Source organism: Thalassophryne amazonica, chromosome 9 (assembly GCF_902500255.1).
Source record: "Thalassophryne amazonica chromosome 9, fThaAma1.1, whole genome shotgun sequence".
Taxonomy (NCBI): domain Eukaryota; kingdom Metazoa; phylum Chordata; class Actinopteri; order Batrachoidiformes; family Batrachoididae; genus Thalassophryne; species Thalassophryne amazonica.
The window spans coordinates 76,612,499-76,634,731 of record NC_047111.1 but is presented as its reverse complement, the minus strand read 5'-3'; the positions used below and the strand labels follow the sequence as shown (position 1 = coordinate 76,634,731).

Genomic DNA, 22,233 nt, shown 5'->3' with positions numbered 1-22,233 from the left:
GGCAAAGCAGTTAAATTGTCTCATCCAACAATACAGACCGGTTGCATAACTGGGAATTGAACCCAGGTCTACATATTGATAGTCAAACTCCTTGTCCCACTGAGCTACCTGCTCTATGAACAGTGAAATGGAATTCACTTGTGAAATTTAACAGCATCATTGGCCAATATAACAGAATCAGGAGTGTTTAAGTGTCCTGTTTACTAAAATTGATTGCTAGGTAGCACTGGTGATGGAGCACATACACTCAACAAAAATATAAACGCAACACTTTTGGTTTTGCTCCCATTTTGTATGAGATGAACTCAAAGATCTAAAACTTTTTCCACATACACAATATCACCATTTCCCTCAAATATTGTTCACAAACCAGTCTAAATCTGTGATAGTGAGCACTTCTCCTTTGCTGAGATAATCCATCCCACCTCACAGGTGTGCCATACCAAGATGCTGATTAGACACCATGATTAGTGCACAGGTGTGCCTTAGACTGCCCACAATAAAAGGCCACTCTGAAAGTTGCAGTTTTGTTTTATTGGGGGGGGGATACCAGTCAGTATCTGGTGTGACCACCATTTGCCTCATGCAGTGCAACACATCTCCTTTGCATAGAGTTGATCAGGTTGTCAATTGTGGCCTGTAGAATGTTGGTCCACTCCTCTTCAATGGCTGTGCGAAGTTGCTGGATATTGGCAGGAACTGGTACACGCTGTCGTATACGCCGGTCCAGAGCATCCCAAACATGCTCAATGGGTGACATGTCCGGTGAGTATGCCGGCCATGCAAGAACTGGGACATTTTCAGCTTCCAAGAATTGTGTACAGATCCTTGCAACATGGGGCCGTGCATTATCCTGCTGAAACATGAGGTGATGTTCTTGGATGTATGGCACAACAATGGGCCTCAGGATCTCGTCACGGTATCTCTGTGCATTCAAAATGCCATCAATAAAATGCACCCGTGTTCTTCGTCCATAACAGACGCCTGCCCATACCATAACCCCACCTCCACCATGGGCCACTCGATCCACAACACTGACATCAGAAAACCGCTCACCCACACAACGCCACACACGCTGTCTGCCATCTGCCCTGGACAGTGTGAACCGGGATTCATCCGTGAAGAGAACACCTCTCCAACGTGCCAAACGCCAGCGAATGTGAGTATTTGCCCACTCAAGTCGGTTACGACGACGAACTGGAGTCAGGTCGAGACCCCAATGAGGATGACGAGCATGCAGATGAGCTTCCCTGAGACGGTTTCTGACAGTTTGTGCAGAAATTCTTTGGTTATGCAAACCGATTGTTTCAGCAGCTGTCCGAGTGGCTGGTCTCAGACGATCTTGGAGATGAACATGCTACATGTGGAGGTCCTGGGCTGGTGTGGTTACACGTGGTCTGCGGTTGTGAGGCTGGTTGGATGTACTGCCAAATTCTCTGAAACGCCTTTGGAGACAGCTTATGGTAGAGAAATGAAGATTCAATACACGAGCAACAGCTCTGGTTGACATTCCTGCTTTCAACATGCTAATTGCACGCTCCCTCAAATCTTGCGACATCTGTGGCATTGTGCTGTGTGATAAAACTGCACCTTTCAGAGTGGCCTTTTATTGTGGGCAGTCTAAGGCACACCTGTGCACTAATCATGGTGTCTAATCAGCATCTTGATATGGCACACATGTGAGGTGGGATGGATTATCTCAGCAAAGGAGAAGTGCTCACTATCACAGATTTAGACTGGTTTGTGAACAATATTTGAGGGAAATGGTGATATTGTGTATGTGGAAAAAGTTTTAGATCTTTGGGTTCATGTCATACGAAATGGGAGCAAAATGAAAAGTGTTGCATTTATATTTTTGTTGAGTATAAGTTTCAAAAGAAATTTTATCAGGAATGATAACCCTGAAAGTCAAGTCGGTGTCTGCACATGAGACTGCATCCTTTCCTTTTGTATACAGTAGATTATGGCATGACTTCATCCCATTTAGTTGGTACTAAATCTTCCACTTGGCCAAACCTGTTCAAGTGTTCTCCCACTATTAACATGTAGAGCACAAAATCAGACCAAAAATCCTGTGTTTATTCTGTTAGTCAACATCATCAATTGTGCATTTCACAGACCCTCGTATCCAAAGTGAGATCTTAATTAATGCACAAGCTGTGCTTTTATTTTGAAATGTGGCTCAAATTTACTTCAACCCAAAATTAATTTAAGGTTCACACTACAATTAATAGTCTCATTCTATAAGACACAGCCCTCTCATCAGCAATCGACTTGCAATGCCTTTGTGGCAGTGTCAGTTTAGCTTGGGCTATTGCATTACTATTGCATTGCACAACTGGTTTGCACTTGACAGTATTTGCATTCTAAATTATTATTGCAAGGAATGACTTTATTTTTATTTCAAATGAAACAATGACAGCCAAAATGTAAAAATATAGCCTCAGTTGAAAAATGTTGGAGTTATCCTATAGGGTATTGGGTGTTTTTAATATAAAATTTTTAATATGAATATGATTTGGAATTTCAGATTGTCTTGTATGACTAGATTCAGCCTGACAACTTTGATGATCAACATAAGCTGAAATTTCTGTTGATCATGCAAATAATGTCTTAAATATATTTTTATTATTGAAGTTGTATTAGAAGGCAGCGTGGTGGCCAAGCAGTTAGTGTGCTTGTTTCCAAAGCAAAAGGTTCCCAGTACAAGGCCACCTCTGCTCATTCTCAATGTAATGTGAAGTTGCATCATGATGGACATCTGCCATAAAACTTGTGCCAGATCAACATGCAGATCTGCTGTGGTGACCCCAAGTGACAAATGGGAGAAGCCAAAGGAACTAACTATTGAAATTATATTCCAAGGAATAATTTGTGTATTGTTTCATGATATTCAGGATCTTCGAGATAATAGCAGCTCAGGTATGAGAACAAGAAGGAATTAATCACGTTATGCATATTACATCGGAATTTAGATCACTATCTTGAAAGTACAGAGTAAATCATAAATTACATTATAGTTCAAGCAAATGTCAGGCAGCACTGTGGTTTTATTTAGTCATCTACTATAGTAAGCCCCTGAGTTGGCTAGATGATCTTGTTGGGCAGGTTGGTCTAGGACCTAGGGGTGTTTAAGAAGGTACTTTCTTCACAGTGAGTCTTGGAGTGAAGGGCAGCAGAAAGTCATAAGCTGTTATCAGCTGTTTCAGAAGCTCAGAAATACAGCAAAGTTATATTTCAAAAAAGCGTATTGTTAATAAAATTAAAAAAATAAATCCAGAAATTTAAAAGTATGTACAGTGGGGTAAGAAAGTATTTACTCAGTCCCTGATTGTGCAAGTTCTACTTAGAAAGATGAGAGAGGTTTGTAATTTTCATCATAGGTACACTTCAACTATGAGAGACAAAATGAGAAAAAAAAATCCAGGAAATCACATTGAAGGATTTTTTACTAATTTATTTGTAAATTATGGTGGAAAATAAGTATTTTGTCAATAACAAAAGTTCAACTCAATACTTTGTAATGTAATCTTTGTTGGCAGTGACAGAGGTCAAATGTTTCCTGTAAGTCTTCACCAGGTTTGCACACACTGTAGCTGGTATTTTGGCGCATTCCTCCATGCAGATCTCCTCTAGAGCAGTGATGTTTTGGGGCTGTCGCTGGGCAACACAGACTTTCAACTCTCTCAACAAATTTTCTATGGGGTTGAGGTCTGGAGACTGGCTTGGCCACTACAGGACCTTGAAATGCTTTTTATGGAGCCACTCTGTTGCCCGAGCGGTGTGTTTGGAATCATTGTCATGCTGGAAGACTCAGCCACATTGCATCTTCAATGCTCTCACTGAAGGAAGGAGGTTTTGGCTTAAAATCTCATGATACATGGCCACGTTCATTCTTCCCTTAACACGATCAGTTACCCTGTACCCTTTACACACCTGTCACTGCAGGATTTGAGTCTCTCTCTGCGTAGTGTGTAGCCTTTGTTACTTTGGTCCCAGCTCTCTGCAGCTCATTCATCAGGTCCCTCCGTGTAGTTCTGGGATTTTTGTTCACCGTTCTCATGATCCTTTTGACCCCACGGGATGACATCTTGCGTGGAGCCCCGATCAGGGAGATTATCAATGGTCTTGTATGTCTTCCATTTTCTTACAATTACTCCCACAGTTGATTTATTTACACCAACCTGCTTGACTATTGTAGATTCACTCTTCCCAGAGTGCACATCTACAGTTTTCTTCCTGGTGTCCTTCTACAGCTCTTTGGTCTTGGCCATAGTTGAGTTTGGAGTCTGACTGTTTGAGGCTGTGGATAGGTGTCTTTTATAGAGATAATGAGTTCCAACAGATGCCATTAATATATGTAACAGGTGGAGGACAGAAGAGCTTCTTAAAGAAGAAGTTAGAGGTCTGTGAGAGCCAGAAATCTTGCTTGTTTGTGGGTGACCAAATACTTATTTTCCACCATAATTTACAAATAAATTCTTTAAAAATCCTACAGTGTGATTTTCTGGAATTTTTTTTTCTCATTTTGTCTCTCATAGTTGAAGTGTACCTATGATGAGAATTAATCAATCAATCAATCAATCAATCAATTTTATTTATATAGCGCCAAATCACAACAAACAGTTCCCCCAAGGCGCTTTATATTGTAAGATAAAAGGTAATTACAGACCTGAATTCGAATTTATTAGGCACCAATGCAAAAAAAACAAACAAACAAACAAACACTCATTTGCAGACCACAAAATCACTACAAAAAATAAAAATAAAACAAAACAAAAGTTACAGGAAAGAAAGAACAAGAAAACAATTACATGGTGCCCGAAATGTGTAGGCAGAAGCAACGCCTACACCCACTCGTACAGTCAAATCAACCCAGGCTAGATGCAGTTCATACACATTCATTTCAAACAAAGTCTGACCTCTCTCATCTTTCTAAGTAGGAGAACTTGCACAATCAGGGACTGACTAAATACTTTCTTACCCCACAATATTTATGTATGTAAGTGTGTACGAGGGTCAATTGAGTTCTGAGCCTGACCGAGAAAAAGTAGGCCGTGGTTTTCCATCTTTTATACATTCTGAGAAACCAACATTTGTCAACATTGCACCCAGTGAGTCAAAACTTCAGATTCTCAAGAAATGTTGGTTTCTCAGAATGTAAAAAATCGAGAACATGCCCTTTTTCTGTGTCAAGCTCAAAACTTCGCAGTTGTCCCTTGTGTGTATGTACTGTGTTTTGTAGAGTATAAATTGCACATCAGTTCTTTAATATGGGATTTTTGTACATAGTTGCAGTATATATTTTTTTTTTACTGGCATTTGTTATTTTATTATTAGAGTATATTTTGTTTAGTGCTTTATTTCTGGGAAAGTCCTATACAAATAGCCATTATAATTTTTATTAATAACAAATGTGGATGTAAAGCCCCGGTCACACGGCACTAACGAAGGGCAATGAAGCCAAAACGAAACAAGAGATCTGGACTTACGTTGACTTTCGGAGACATCGTTTAACCGTCGTCCAGCTTTGTTTCTGTAGCTGGCGTTTCGTCAGAATTTTCAAACTGTTGAAAAATGTGAACGAATCCCGACGACAACCTCTATTCTTCCGTATTCTGTTTTGCTTTCTGTCTTTACAGTTCCTCATTGTTTGCATAATTGATGTACAGTCAGCATTCCGTTTGATTGTCATCCAACTTCGTCCAACCTCCAGCCTCTCTCTCCAGCCTCTCAACATCTCTGCTGCGACGTGCGTGTGCATGCACACATTTTCAAGCAACGCAGCTGCAGGTGGCTGTTGAAAGCACAGACTTGCTGCAGAAATGATCACACACTGGCACTTTGTTTTGATTTTGTTTTAAAGTGTCAATGTTGCCGGTCGCTTAATTTTTCTTTTTATAGTTTTGGTTTCATTTCGGTCTTTTATGCGCTCTGCACGTCAGGCTTTTCAGTGATGGGAGAAGTCCAGGCTCATTCGCCCACTTTTTCTTGACAATTTGTGACTTTGGGACTTATTTCCTTCGTTCAGCTAGCGCCATGTGCCCTGTGGCCGGGGCTTACATCGCAGGACTCCGTAAAGTAGTAAAAGAAACAAAAAAGAAAAACAAATGTGACTTATACTCTGGAAAATACAGTATATCTGTATATATGTATGTATAATAAGGATTGTCATTATTATTATTATTTTAACTGGAATTTGAATGTATTGTTTGGAATTGTGACCACAGAAATACTTTTGCCAGTGTATAATCTACAAATATGTTTGCTGAGAGTGTGATTATAAACTCATATGTTGTGTCCAAGTATAGGTGCTACAAGTCAGAAATGGATTGTCATCTTTGTCACTGTTTTGGTTGTGTCACTTTACACTCTCACAGTTGTAAACATTTTGATGTAAACCTCATAGTATCTTTACTATTATACTCTTAAAAGGAATTTGAAGATGTTTGTATGTCTCTAACTTATTTCTATAGAGACTACATATATTGCTTGAGGTCGACACACAAAATTTTGACATAAGATATAAATGACACCTACACACCTGCTAGATGACATTCATGAAGTCATCCAATGGAGAATTTATTCAGAGCTGGGCAAATTTGTTGGTTCACAGCTTCTTGTTTGATTTAACATCCAGGACCAGGATATAATATACTGTGTATTCATAAAAAAATAAAAATAAAAATGGGATCCAGAAGAGATCCCTGAGTAACATCAATGGAAGCTTGTGCTAATGATGATGACATTAATCTGTCAAGCAAAACCTTGGTTCTACAAACAGAATGAAAGTTTGTTTTGAGCAGGACAAGAGCATCAACAATGCCCACACAAACTGACCAGCTGTGTTTCTGTTAACAAGATTAATGGAGATACAACTCAGAACATGAATGTCATGTGTAACACATTGAGAAAAGCTAACTCTATCCTGGATCATTATTCTTGTTTAGCAAATGTACTAGTGGTTTGGAAAAATTGTAAAACCCAACTGTATCTACATCATCTGCAGAGGTGCCGGTTTATAATGTCATAACTTAGGATACAGAGTAGAAACAGGATTTCAAATGAGCCAAAACATAAAAAAACAATGTGAATATGTATTTTTTCAAGAGCTATTTAGTCCCATAGAAGTACATATGCAAGGGCAAATTACGTGACAGCACAGACTGTTGTAGAACAGTTTTTGGAATCCGAAAAATGATGCCCACCTCTTCCACCATTCGGACAATTCAGACGGCTTTTGGTGACTTTTCAGTCGTGTGACTATCAGAGAAATTGTGGAAGAGGTGGGCATGTCACAGCATGTCCTGTGAGGCTTCAACACTGACGCGCTTTTGCTCCATCAGCAGCTTTGTGCCGAAGCCATCGGCATGAATTTCGCTGCAACACTTTTATGGCCAAATCTTCTGTCACAGTGGAATGTGCCGAAAAAGTGCTGATGTCCACCTCTTCCGCAATTTCTCGGATAGTCACACGACGGTCCCGCATCACCATAGCGTTCACTTTGGAAATGATCTGGTCATTTCAGCATGTTGATGGCCGACCGGAGCGTGGCTCGCTCTCCACCATTGTGCGGACGTCTTTAAACCGGTTGTACCGCTCCTTAATCTGTGTGATGCCCAGAGGATTGGCACCGAAAGCTGTCTGAATAATCCGAATGGCTTCCACCTGGCTGTCGCCCAGTTTCTGGCAAAATTTGATGCAGTCGCGCTGCTCCAGTCGTTCCGCCATTTTCCTTGCAAAGAAAATCCAACGAGAGATGACACCCATTCTCACACAAAGGCTGCTTACCAGCAAATGACGCAATTGACAGGCGTGAAAAAATTCACAAATGCGCACGAAGGTTCAAGGTTGGCTCATGCAAGCACACGTGATTCAAATCCATCAGGTTTTTGCAAAAAATAAAAAGGTCGGATACTTTTCTAACAGACCTCGTATTGGACAACAAATCATATCCCCTACCAACCAAGCAACTAGTTAGAGGCGCCTTCAGCTCTGCTCTAATAAGGACCTCTACAGGAATTTATTTTTGCCCACTGCAGGAACCACAGTGTGTATACATATATGTTTCTCTTCAATTCTGTTGTAATTTGTTGGAGATACTGATTGAAATTCTGGTGCGTGCATGTTGGGCTGTTTCTATACCTAAATACCTACATAAAAAAGTTGACCCCTCCCACCTTTTGTACTGTATCGTAAGAGTACAGCATAGACAGTTCATGACACCAAAACACATACATGTACAGACAGCTTCACTTCAGTTTCGAAGAAGCTATGCAGTTGGATTTTTGCCACTGTGAACTTCATATGTTTTAAATCACAATCAAGAATCAGTTCCTAATGTATTAGATATAATTAGCATAGAATATTGAGAATAACAGTGGGACCAAGAATATGTCCCTGAGGAACACCGCGGTAAGCTTTTGTGAATGATGATTATGATATTAAGAAGCTTAGCATCAGTTTTCTTGATGAAAAGCCATGCCTGTTATTTTGCTGGGCAGTATATATTGTGCATTGGTCTCTATATAACCATGTTCTTCCATTTATATTAACTGCAGGTACGTGTCTGCCCTGACGACACCAGCCCGTCTCTCGCCGGTGGATTTCCATTATTCATTACCCCCACAGGTGCCTACCTTCCAGATTACATCTCCCAATGCCAGCCACGCCATGTCTCTCCCTCCTGCTGTCCACAATCCCTACCCTCTGGAGGATGACCAGCCTCTGCTGCGCCGCTACCAGGTGCCCCTACATGACGCACAGTGCCAGGAGCCCTACCGGCAGCAGCGCCGGACCTATCTAAATGACAGTAGGGGCAGCTTGCCTTCCAGCCCCTACAGGCTGGCTGAGGAGGAAGACTATGAGTCCACCCAGGAGTATCTCTCCTCTCGGGAGCAACCAAAGAGAAGTGGGTCCAGTGGATCTGGCAGCCGACGCTGGCACAGATCCAGACTGAATGGCCACGTGGCCCCACGTGGATACGAAGCATCTCGGGATTATGGGTCTCGAAGCTGCCTAACAGATAGTGAGTCAGAGGAGGACGGGGAGAGCACGCCCTTCCTCAGTATGCAGAACATGAACGCCGAGCCCTCCACCATCTACAGGCCGGCGGACAGTCGGACTTTTCACTCATCAGGGCGACACAGTGGGAACACGCATACAAGACTGACACACTCACGCTCCAAACCGGACAATACTCCCCATTAAAGAGTGAAAATGAACCAACAAAAATCAATATAGTATAGACCTGCATCTATAAGAAATATTTTTATTTTATATAACTGACAGATATTCTAAGCAAATGAAATATTTATTTTCATTTTAGCAAAAGTTGTCTACTAGTTAACAGCAAAGACTTTTTTATAGGGAAAACTCTATTTATATGTACATTTTGATTTACAGCATAAAAAGATGTGCCAGTTTTTTCACAACGTTAAAAAAATAGAGTAATATTGTGGTGCCTTTTGCTGTATGCCGATGCCAGAGGGCCAATGGAGGTTTTTGTAGCCTTTCTTATATGAACGCCTCATTTTTTTATACTCGTTTGTTTCGTTTGTTTTCCTCTGTGGTTTCTTGTTTTACGTTCTTCCAAGTTTTATTCTTTGAGGAGTCTAGCCCCGCTGGAACATAATCCCTTCACATATCATGCAATATAATCAACTTCAACATAAAGTGTATGTTTACATTAATATGATTCACCTCTAGTGTTTATGATTTGGGATCTATTAGAATGCCTGATAACTACAATGATCCTTTTTGCCCTCTAATGTCTACAGAGAGAGAGAGAGAGAGAGAGAGTGCGAGTGTGAGCGTGACGAGATTGTGTGCTTGAGTGTGCCTACATGGTAGTTTGCTTGCGTGTGTCTGTGATTGTTAGAAGAATTTCTCTGTGTTGTGGCAACATTAGACTTCTGTCTGAGCAGAAACGGCAGAGTGTCTGAAACGTTCACAGAACAGACTTTTATCAGAACTGTGACTCCACCCCCTCAGTGAAGTTGGATCGGTGAAACTGCCGTAAGTTAAGAAGGTTGTTGCTTCATGTTTCTCCAGCTTTCATGTCCTTTAAGGCTGCTATTTACTTCTACGCTGCTGCACATAAATGTTCAGAAGCTGTTCAGCTATATAGTTGAATATAGCCACTAGGGGGCGGTGTCACACGTAGGGCCAGAAAATGTAGAAGGCCGGACATTTATCCTGTTAGCACAGCGATGGTGTCTCTTCAGGAGATATAATGTACCATAAAATAATGCAATTATTGTGTTGTCCATGTTGCCACAATCAAGCAGCCATGTTGGTGAAAACAAGCCCAAAATAACCGACTTCAAACGAAGAAGCCCAAATAAGCAAATGTGCATTGCAATCAAAATTACTTCCAATTTAAATAAAGCTACTTTTATAAATAAACAAGATCAAGGTTGTTAAAAATAATGAGTCTGACAACCCTGGTGTCCAGTGTGTTGAACTTTGGCTGGGTGTTACAATGCAAAGCATTAGCATGAGGCAAAACCAAGACTTTGAGGAGTTGAGATCAAGACCAAGCCTGCGCAAAATTGAGTCAGCTCCAAGATCTTCCAGTGCGAATCCCCCACTGCATGACACATTGCAAATAAAAATTAAAACCAGGTAAATCACAATTAATCTGAAAAATCCAATAGTCATTTTCTTACCATGCAGTAACAAAAAGGTGGTGACATTTGAAGCACAGAGTTGTCCATCCAATCAAAGAAATTAAGCTAATGAATAATTCAGATAATGGACAGGACCTTTAGCGAAATACTCACTGTTGTGGTTTTGTCTCATCTTAAAATAGAATCCCAAGACTTCTATGTACAAAGCCTGAGACCTTCACTAAGTGGTCTTGAACGCGGTCTTGAGTACTACACCCCTAGCAGGGTTGGGTAGGATTACTTTGAAAGAATACATGTGGATTACATGTATGTATGTACATACATTTGCATTACTTGTAAACTGATTACTTTTGGATTACATTTCAAAGTAATCCTACCCAACCCTGACCCCTAGTAAGCATGGCCTTTGGTTGGCAGCTCCGGGTTGCTTGTGGTTGTCACAGCAGATCCGGTATGAACCTGCAACTGCCCCGTTTTAGTCATTTTGTTGCAGTTCATGCCTGTCACCCGATGGTGGCAGTAAATGCAACCAGTCAGCTTCTTTTGACATGCAGCAGAGTTGCGGACGTCACATCAGCATGTCAGATATGTCACATCACCGTCATTGTAATAGCAATAATTTCCCGTGTCAGTCTGAGGCCACACAGATATGCAGCAACACCAATTTAGCAGAAAACATGAAGAAGAAGCAGAAGAAGCTCAGAATAGGAAAGAATTTTCTCCTTGTTTGACAAGATATCTCTCTCGGGAATATATCATAGACTAAGGAAATTATTGTGCTCGCTGTACATCCCATGTGCTAAACTTAGCCTGTGTTTTTTTGTTGTTGTTTATGTGAACATTGAGCTAGCATAATCTGCTGTGTTAGCATTGGTTCAAACCCTTCAACCAATCAGCTTCTTTTAATGTGCGCTATTGAGATTTAGGATGACAACACTTCAGCATCTGGCTTGTTTTATTATCCATAATTCCTGGTGTTAGCCTGAGTCCACACTGGCGTGCAACAGCGCAGAAGAAAAAAAAAGTAGCATTAGCTTCCAGTCTGCTCCACTCAAAGTATGTTTTCCTCATGGTCGCCTCACACTTCTTACCGTGTCTGTTGTTGCTAAGAGGTCAAGAGTCACTGAAGAAGCCTCTGCCATCGGAGGAAATGAAAGTCTTTTTCTCTCTTGTCCCTCCCTATTTCCATATCCCTCCATCCGTCTGTGTCCATTCTGTTTTCGTGACTAGCGATAAAAGCCGCAGTGTCTCAGGATTTCCACACGATCCCAACACTTTATACGCTCTTCACCCTTTTGCTCCACTTAAGGCCTACCTAAGACGACGGCCCACCTCATAGAGTCGTGGGCCGACATGTAAACACACGGCCTACCATTTCCAAGGACACATCCACACAAAGAGGCGGAAGTGGCAAGGACACAAATGTCGATATCGGTGAAATAGCTGTGAAATGTCAGAGGGTCATAAAACTGCAAAAATATGCAAACTTCTGTTTTGCAGTTTGATTGCGTCATTTTCTAAGAGGTGACTGTTGTGCGTGGAAACACTTTGTGATGCCGCTGGTGTCAAAATGAAATGATATACATGCATAGTTACCAGATTCTTTTGAAAGCTACCTATTATGCAGCCATCAGTTGAATTGTCAGCCTTTTGTTGTTCATATGCCCGTCGGATGATTGTGTCCATGAATTATTTTATGTTAATGTGCACATTTTCTTCAGGTAATGTCAAATAGCATCCAAATAATGGGTCCTCTTACAGTACAGTGTCCTGCTTTGTCTTGTTGACAGTCACCCTGTTAATGATAAGAATTTTGAAAATTTACTGCTAATACTTCTATCCTCTGTCCTCCACTTTAAACACAATTCAAGAAAATGTCAAACTCATTAATTAAAGAGAATCAGCAAGAGGACAGTGGATAGATTTTTTCTTTTTTGACTCATTATCGATGTTTTCCATTCCTCGTTATAAAAATTAACACTGACTTATCAGGTGGATAAAATGATCTTTAAAAGGTTGTCCTGCAATTCCAGCTGCTGCGTGGCAAATGCACAGTTGCACTGTTGGAGAGAACGTTCTTTGGTCACACATCACTTGCAGATGTTTCATTGAGTTTCTCAACTCTGGGGTTAATTTTGTACATCTAATGAATGCAAACGAAGACAGTGCTCCTCTAGTGTAAACGTGATACTGCCTTCACTTTGCCGATCCTCTCACTGAATTGAGATGCTACCAGGCACATCCTGCCAGTCTCTTTTGTTTAATTTTATGACCCCGTCCCCCGCTTGAAATGTTTAAACACCTCTCCTCTGCATGTCCTTGTGGTCAAGGTTAGATGGGTGCATGGTAAAAAAAATAAAAAATAACACTAAAAATATAAAAAAGCAGCAGACAATTCTTTTCCAGTCAGTGAAAGTGTATTTCATTTAACATTCAGCAATAAAAAAGTACCCTGACCCATATCATTCCTGAAATATGCTAGAAAAAAAGAGAAAAAATGCGAGACTGTCATAGATTGTAAAATAAAATGAAAACTGAAACCACCTGTTCATATGAGAAAATAAATCTTTATTCATACCACCTTGATGATGTAGTTATTTCTGTAGAATGTTTTGCATTGTATTGTGATTTTTATTTTATGTTTGGTTTCAACTTTAATGCCTGGCGTCACTGACAATTGCAGGCAAAAATACTCTAAAGCATTGTTTCAAATCTGAACTTTTAATTCCAAACAGAATATGTATTTTAGGGTGATTCTTTAACTACGGGCACTATTGGCCTTGTAAATGTAATTTCCACCACACCATTGCCTTACAATATAAAGCGCCTTGGGGCAACTGTTTGTTGTGATTTGGCGCTATATACATGTGCTCTGGTGTCACTGTTTATCTCCATAGAAACTACCCAAACAATCTTTCATACAAACTGTTTAAAGGGACATTACAGTGTTGTGGTGGAAATTACGGCAATAGTGTGGGACAGCTACATTTTGTTTAAAAAAAATCACAACAGTTGTATGACATTGAATACCCCAATTATGTTTTGATTATTTTACTGATATTTTTTTCAGAGATATTTTAAAACATTAGAAAAAATGTTTCTTTACCATTCATTTTTATCATTGAAGATCAAAAGTCTGGGTGTGGGACAAGCACAAAACGGCAATATTTGCATATAATGATGCTGAAAAAAGGTGAAAAAGTCATCACAGACTACTAGAACAAATTTCTTAACACACTTTCATTGTAAAGATAACTATAAAAGTGTGAAATTTCCCCTTTTTTTGTTTTTCATACAATATGATCAAAGGACATAACAAGTGCCCGTAGTCTAAGAATCACCTTTTAACATTTCCAGTTTGGGGCTCCACCTTAAAACTACCCTGTATGAACAAGAGGTGGGCGATACCAGGAATTTTGGTATTGATCCGATACCAAGTAAATACAGGCCCAGTATCACCGATATCGTTACCAATACTTTTTCATATTTAAGCTTCATAGATCCAAAGGATCCAAAAGACCTAGGATAGAAATTTGCCAAACATTGTACGTGACAACAAAATACTTTATCACAATCAACATTTTTGTTTAAAAAATATCACTCAACACAACTTAAAACAAAATCTCCTGAGGTAGAGGGCTGACTCGAGGAGAGCACTGAGTGGGCGGACCAGGCTGAGCCTACCTGCATGGCTGTTGGCTGGCGCCACTGAGCTACGTGACGGCGCAACAACAAAAGACCAGAGGGGGGAGGGTGCGCTGCTCTTACAGAGAGTAGAGTTTGATGAATCTGCGTGTGCAGCAGTCAGTGTGCGCAGGAGTGAAAAAAAGCTTGAGTATCGATCTTTATACACGAGGATCATTCAATATCACTACCAGCATTGGTATTGATATTATCGATATTAGGATCGATCCGCCCACCTGGAGCATGAACTGGTTTGAACCAAATGAAATACCAGTTAAGAATGTTCCACAAGGCAATTTGACATAATTTATACTTTCGGACATTATAAAAATGCTACATTTGACTCTACAGTTTATTGCTAATGCTACAGTTAATAAGCTAGGCTATGCTGGGTATGTTGTTTAGCCTAACTGCAGCTAGCTAAATCTTTCCAGCATTATTTGTATTTGCACACACATATGTGTGCATATATATACACGAGGTCTGTCAATAAAGTATAGGTCCTTTTTATTTTTTTCAAAAACTATATGTATTTAATTCATGTTTTTATGTCAGACATGCTTGAACCCTCGTGCGCATGCGTGAGTTTTTCCACGCCTGTCGGTGACGTCATTCGCCTGTGAGCACTCCTTGTGGGAGGAGTCGTCCAGCCCCTCGTCGGAATTCCTTTGTCTGAGAAGTTGCTGAGAGACTGGCGCTTTGTTTGATCAAAATTTTTTCTAAACCTGTGAGGCACATCGAAGTGGACATGGTTCGAAAAATTAAGCTGGTTTTCGGTGAAAATTTTAACGGCTGATGAGAGATTTTGAGGTGATACTATTGCTTTAAGGACTTCCCACAGAGCGGGACGTCGCGCAGCGGTCCCAGGCGCCGTCGTCAGCCTGTTTCAAGCTAAAAACCTCCACATTTCAGGCTCTACTGATCCAGGATGTCGTGAGAGAACAGAGAAGTTTCAGAAGAAGTCGGTTTCAGCATTTTATCCGGATATTCCACTGTTAAAGGAGATTTTTTTTAATGAAAGACGTGCAGACGGATTGCAGCGTCTGTTGGAAGCCTTAAGGACAAGTTGGAACATGCCCAGCTGTTAAACAATTTCTCATATACTCACTCCACTGAAAGCCATCAAAAGCCGCCTGGATTTTACAAATGGTTATCAACACGGAGGTGTTTTTCCTGTGGCGCCGCACCGCGCCGGCTGCGTCCCGACAAATTCCTGTTTAATGATACACAGTGCTCCCTCGTTTATCGCGGGAGTTACGTTCTAAAAATAACCCGCGATAAACGAAATCCGCGAAGTAGCCAGCACTATTTTTTACAATTATTATAGATGTTTTAAGGCTGTAAAACCCCTCACTACACACTTTTCTCAAACAGGCATTAACATTTTCTCACTTTTCTCTCTTGTGTAAACACTCTTTTTTCTTCTGTGCGAGAAGATTATAAACAAACACACGCAGAACACAATGCGCGGCTCTCCCTTCGCTCACTGCCTCCGGGGGTACGGATGCGGGACCCGCAAAGAATCCAAGTCCTCTCTCGGTGGTCACGGAGCTCTGCGGCTGCGGTCAACATCCGGATCAAAACAGCGAGCGTAGCCTCTGGACCTGTTGCCAGATTAGGCGCAATTCCGCACAGCAGACAAGAGGGCGGTATGAGTGGCAGTGAGAACAATCGCGGTGATTTTTTTTTTATTTTTTATTTTTTTATTTTGTTAGTCAAGAGAGGTGGCGGATCACGGATCCAGTATAAATATAAATAGCTGGCGGAGCCAGCGTCAGAGGTTCAGGAGCGCGCGTCCGAGGTTCAAGAGCGCGCTCCGGCTTGCTCCCCCTCAAATTAAGTCCTGTATATATATATATATATATATATATATATATATATATATATATATATATATATATATATATATATATATATATATATATATATATATATATATATATATATATATATATATATATATATTCTGGTTTCGTTTTCATTCCTGGAACTGGTTCAGAGCCTTTTCAAAAGTGGACTAGATCTGATATGAAATACAATTTAGTACTGTTCAGAAGTTTAAAACCCCCTTGAGTTCAGGTTAGGTTTTTTTTTTTTATGAAGAATTTGATGTTTTTCCCATCACTGTTAAAAAAAAAAAAAAATCTAATTTTTAAGTCTAAACATTTTAATTCATACATAGATAGGCTGGTGCAGTAGCACAACACGACCACTAGATGGTAGCCTAACAGGAAAATCCGTCATGCTGAAATTTTCCGTTGTAATATGTTATTGTATTGGACTTAATTATCAAGGAAAGGTTCACATTTTATTCTGTGGGACGAAAGAGTCTTAAAGTATAAAGAAACAGACATCTGAAGCAGCAAAAACTAACTAAAAGAAACAGCAATACTTTGTTTTCTGTGCATTTTTACATTTTTTAATATATTTTACTATTGTGCACTGTTTAGTAACTGGGGCTCAGCAAAAGGCGTGCTGTGAATTAAAGAAGATCTTGAAACAAAAGATGAAATGTGAACATAAAGACTGAAGGAACAGCATTTGTAGAAAATGTAACCTCAGAATATTTAGATAAAGAGATTGTTTTCTTGCACTGTAGACAGAATGTATGTATTTATTCACTGAAAAATATTTTTTTTTGTATGGAAAACAGCATAGGAGGAATGTGGAGTTTTGCATTGGTGTGCACCACTGGGTGGTGGTGTTTCACTGTATTTCAACCGATCACCAAACATGGTGTGGTTGCCTGCTGCCATGACTCAGCATATTCTGTGTGTTTTGGTTTTATATACACTGCAAAAAATAAAATAAAATAAAGGAAGACGTTGAAAACACATCAGATCTCAATGGTGAAAAGAAAAATCATGTTGGATATTTTTCCTGATGTGGTCTGGGTAATGTGTTTGGAATGAAAGGATGCCACATTAGTTGATGGAAATAAAAATTGTCAACCTACAGAGGGCTGAATTAAAAGAAAATCAAAGTGAAAAAAATGATGCAGCAGGCTTGTCCATTTTGCCAAAACTTCATTGCAGCAACTCAACGTGGTACTCAGTGGTTTGTATGGCCACCATGTGCTTGTATACATGCCTGACAACATTGGTGCACACTCCAGGTGAGAGAACAGATGGTGTCTTGGAGATCTCCTCCCAGATGTGGACCAGGGCATCACTTAGCTCCTGGACAGTCTGAGGTGCAACATAATGGCCCAGAGGTGTTTTATTGGATTTAGCTCAGATGATCATAGGCGGCAGTCAATGGTATCAATTCCATCATCCTCCAGGAACTGCCTGCATAATTGTGCCATATGAGGCCGGACTTTGCTATGGGCCAGGGGGAACCCAGGACCCACTGCACCATTGTAGGGTCTGACAATGGGTCCAAGGATTTCATTCCGATGCCTAATAGCAGTGGGTGCAGTTGTCTAGACTCTAGCCTGTATAGAGGTCTGTGCATCTTCCCAGGGATATACCACCCAAGACCATCACTGACCCAACACCAAATGGGTCACGCTGAATGATGTTGCAGGCAGCATAAAGTTCTCTGCAGTGTCTCCAGACCCTTTCACACCTGTCATATGTGCTCAGGTTGAATCTTCCGTGAAAAGCACATCTTTGAAAAGCACAAGGCGCTATTGGCAGACCTGTCAATTCTGGTTTTCTATGGCAAATGTCAACTGAGCTCCATCGTGCTGGGCTGCTGGCCAGTGAGTACAGGGCCCACTACAGAAAGAGCATCCCTCAGACAACCATCTTGAAGTCTGTTTTTGATTGTTTGGTCAGAGACATTCACGCCAGTAGCCTGTGGGAGGTCATTTTGTAGGGCTGTGGCAGTGCTCATTCTGGTCCTCTTTGTACAAAAGAGCAGATACCCATCCTGCTGATGGGGACCTTCTAAACCCCTGTGCAGCTTTCCTAGAGTAACTGCCTGTCTCCTGAAATCTCCTCCATGCTCTTGAGACTTCTGGGACATACACATATTGATGTGCCATCCTGGAAGAATTGGACTACCTGTGCAGTCTTTGTTGGGTCCAGGTACGGCACCATGCTGCCAATAGTGATACTGACACCAGCCAAATGCAAAAACCAGTGAAAAATCATTTAATAAAGATGAGGCTGGAAAAATGTTAGTGGCCTCCAACTGTAAAACCCTTCCTGTGGGTTGGGGTTGTCTCATTGTTGTCCCTCCAGTGCACCTGTTGATAATTTCATTAAGACCAAAGCAGCTGAAACTGATTAACAACCCCCTGTGCTACTTACCTGACCTGATCAGTATCCCAGAAGTTGAAATTGCTTGCTGCTAGACTCTGATTAAACACACACACACATATATATATATATATATACACACACACACACACACACACACACACACACACACACACACATATATATATATATATATATATGAAGAGAGGCAGAGAGAACTAACAGACTGTTATCACTTGATTTTATTGACTATTTCATGAATACATTGGTAGAAATGCAACTTGCTGTGTAAAGCAAACAGATTTTAGCAGAACATAATGTTTTATAGCTTTTTACCAGTGCTTTGTAATGTTACCAATTGGTAGGATTTCAAATCAGAATTTTGTTTTCATTTGCTTCATTCTGAACACATAACCTGTATTTTAAGAATTCCAGTTTTAGGTACAACTTAAAATAGTTGGTCTCAAATTGGTTAGTACCAAAGAAACACCAATTAATAACTTTCCATATAAGGATGTGAGACAAAGCAATATATATTTTTCAGACTTCATACAAATGTGGATATCTATCTATCTATCTATCTATCTATCTATCTATCTATCTATCTATCTATCTATCTATCTATCTATCTATCTATCTATCTATCTATCTATCTATCTATCTATCTATCTATCTATGGTGCATCCAGAAAGTATTCACAGTACTTTACTTTTTACACATTTTACAGCCTTATTCCAAAATGGATGAATTTTTTTTTTCCTCAAAACTCTATACACAATGCCCCATAATGACAATGTTAAAAAAAAATTTTTTTGAGATTGCTGCAAAAAACAAGAAAAAAGAAAAACCCTAAGAAATTGCTCAGCTTCAACCGCTTACTCCAATTACGGGTGACGGGTGGGGGTGCTGGAGCCTATCCCAGTAGTCATAGGTCGTGAGCTGTGGTACACCTGGACAGGACACCAGTCTGTTGCAGGGCCAAATTCCGACAATCAAACACATTCAAACGCTGACACAATTTAAAGATTCCAATCCATCTAACCATGTCTTTGGATGTGGGAAGAAGTCGGAGCACCCAGAGTGAATCCATGCAGTCACAAGGAGAAGAGGGAAACTCCACACAGAAAGGCCCCATGTGGTAATCAATCCCTTGACCTTCTTGCTGTGAGAAAACTATGCTAACCACTAATCCACAGTGCTGCCCAACTAAGAAATCACATGTACATAAGTATTCACAGCCTTTGCCATTAAGCTCAGAATTGAGCTCAGGTGCATCCTGTTTCCACTGATCATCCTTGAGATGTTTCTGCAGCTTAATTGGAGTCCACCTGGGGTGAATTCAGTTGATTGAACATGATTTGGAAAGACACACCTGTCTACATATAAGGGGAAGGGTACAGAAACATTTCTGCTGCTTTGTACATCCCAATGAGTACAGTGACCTCCATCATCCGTAAATGGAAGAATTTTGGATCCACCAGGACTCTTCCGAGAGCTGGCTGACCGTCTAAACTGAGCGAACGGGGGAGAAGGGCCTTAGTCAGGTAGGTGACCAAGAACCTGTCAGAGCTCCAGCATTCCTCTGTGGATAGAGGAGAACCTTCCAGAAGGACAACCATGTCTGCACCAATCAGGCCTGTATGGTAGAGTGGTCAGATGGAAGCCACTTATTAGTTAGAGTTTGCCATAAGGCACTTGAAGGACTCTCAGACCATGAGAAATCAAATTCTCTGGTCTGATGAGACAAAGATTGAACTCTGGCATGAATGCCAGGTGTCATGTTTGGAGGAAACCAGGCACCATCCCAACAGTGAAGTGGCATGAACTGGGAGACTAGTCAAGACTGAGGGAAAGATGAATGCAGCAATGTAAAGAGACATCCTGGATGAAAACCTGCTCTAGAGCGTTCTTGACCTCAGACTGGGGTGACGGTTCATTTTTCAGCAGGATAATGACCTTAAGCAGACAGCCAAGATATCAAAGGAGTGGCTTCAGGACAACTCTGTGAATGTCCTGGAGTGGCCCAGTCAGAGATCAGACTTGAATCTGATTGAACATCTCTGGACAGATCTGAAAATGGCTGTACACTGATGCTCCCCATCCAACCTGATGGAGCTTGAGAGGTGCTGCAAAGAGGAATGGACAAAACTGCCCAAAGATAGGTGCAAGAAACTTGTGGCATCATATTCAAGAAGACTTGAGGCTGTAATTGCTGCCAAAGGTGCATCAACAAAGTATTGACCAAAGGCTGTGAATACTTATGTGCCTGTGATTTTAGTTTTTTTTTTTTTTTTTTTAATAAATTTGCAAAAATTAAAAAAGAAACTTTTTTCATGTTGTCATTATGGGGCGTTGTGCGTCGAATTTTAAGAGAAAAAAAATTAATTTACTCCATTTTGGAATAAGGTTATAACATAAAATGTGGAAAAAGGGAAGCGCTGTGAATACAATTTCCACATGCACTCTATCTATCTATCTATCTATCTATCTATCTATCTATCTATCTATCTATCTATCTATCTATCTATCTATCTATCTATCTATCTATCTATCTATCTATCTATCTATCTATCAAGACTTCATGCTAGAGTCAATATGTTGTTAATGCTACAGTTAACAAGCTATAGGCTATGTTGGGAACATACTTTAGCCAAACACGACCTTGCAAAATATTTCCAACATTATTTACACGTCAACTTGGCATCAAGCATTGATGAAGTTGATGACTAAGAACAACTTTTATAAGGTACACAGCACAGTATTTACCTCCTGTGGCCGGAAACAAATAGACCACAACTCATTATACTTTCACTGCCTCCTGGTGGTAAAATTCTTTCTGCTCTTCAGTGTACTTGAGAGACAGGAAATGAACTCAACACAAAGCTATTGCAAACAGAAAACATTTTGTTTTTAATAAAATAATAAAAAAAACACGTTATTAATCATTTGCCTTTGTTCCTATTCATAACTCAAATGTTTCTGGTTTTTGTTTTCTTTTCTTGAACTGGGCCCCATTGCACAAAACATAGGATTCAGACATCCAGGATAAATGAGGAGCTGGGTTCATCGTATCCAAAACAGAAACATGCAGGCTCAATCGGTTGCACAGAGACCAAGCCAGGATGAACAGACACAGATTCTACGAGCCAGGTGACACCAACCCTGGATACGTGCCCGCATACGGATTCCTCAAACAGGCCGCGCCATCGATCACAGATTCACCAATGCGCCATGGTAGCCAGTGGAGGCAGAAGTCCTCTTGGAGACATACGAGGATGTAAATGACCAAATAACAAAGAAAGGTAACACCTCCACAGTTATAAAACAATGACAGAAAGCGTAGCCAAGTATTGCAGACTGCCTGAATGTGTAAGTAGTGCGCAAATACACACTCACTACTCTGCTGAAACCAAACAATTACAATCCAAATAGTTAACATCTATAAGAATATGAATCACTTGACATTGTAAGTGAAATTGTGTAAAAGTAACTCCACCTGACTGTATAAGTCTTTGATAGATAGATGAGCTCACTGACTTAATTAATAAAGTTCCTCTTATTTTATGTTTGTTCCTTTGATATGTCATTAACCTATATGTATGTAAGTGTGTGTGTATGTGTGTGTGTGTGTGTGTGTGTGTGCATGCTGAGATATATATATATATATATATATATATATATATATATATATATATATATATACGAGGGCT

General features: G+C 40.3%; 1 protein-coding gene across 3 annotated transcripts in view; it reads left to right on the top strand.

The window, feature by feature from the left end:
• The window catches only part of LOC117517431 (pro-neuregulin-2, membrane-bound isoform-like), a 264,915-nt gene extending 251,704 nt beyond the window's left edge, over nt 1–13,211 (top strand). For all 3 annotated transcript variants that reach the window (XM_034178445.1, XM_034178444.1, XM_034178446.1), the window contains one exon: nt 8,562–13,211. In XM_034178445.1, coding sequence (XP_034034336.1) covers nt 8,562–9,210 — 649 coding nt within the window. In that variant the 3' untranslated portion in view covers nt 9,211–13,211. The remainder of the gene's footprint in view (nt 1–8,561) is intronic.
• Nucleotides 13,212–22,233: the final 9,022 nt, after the last annotated feature.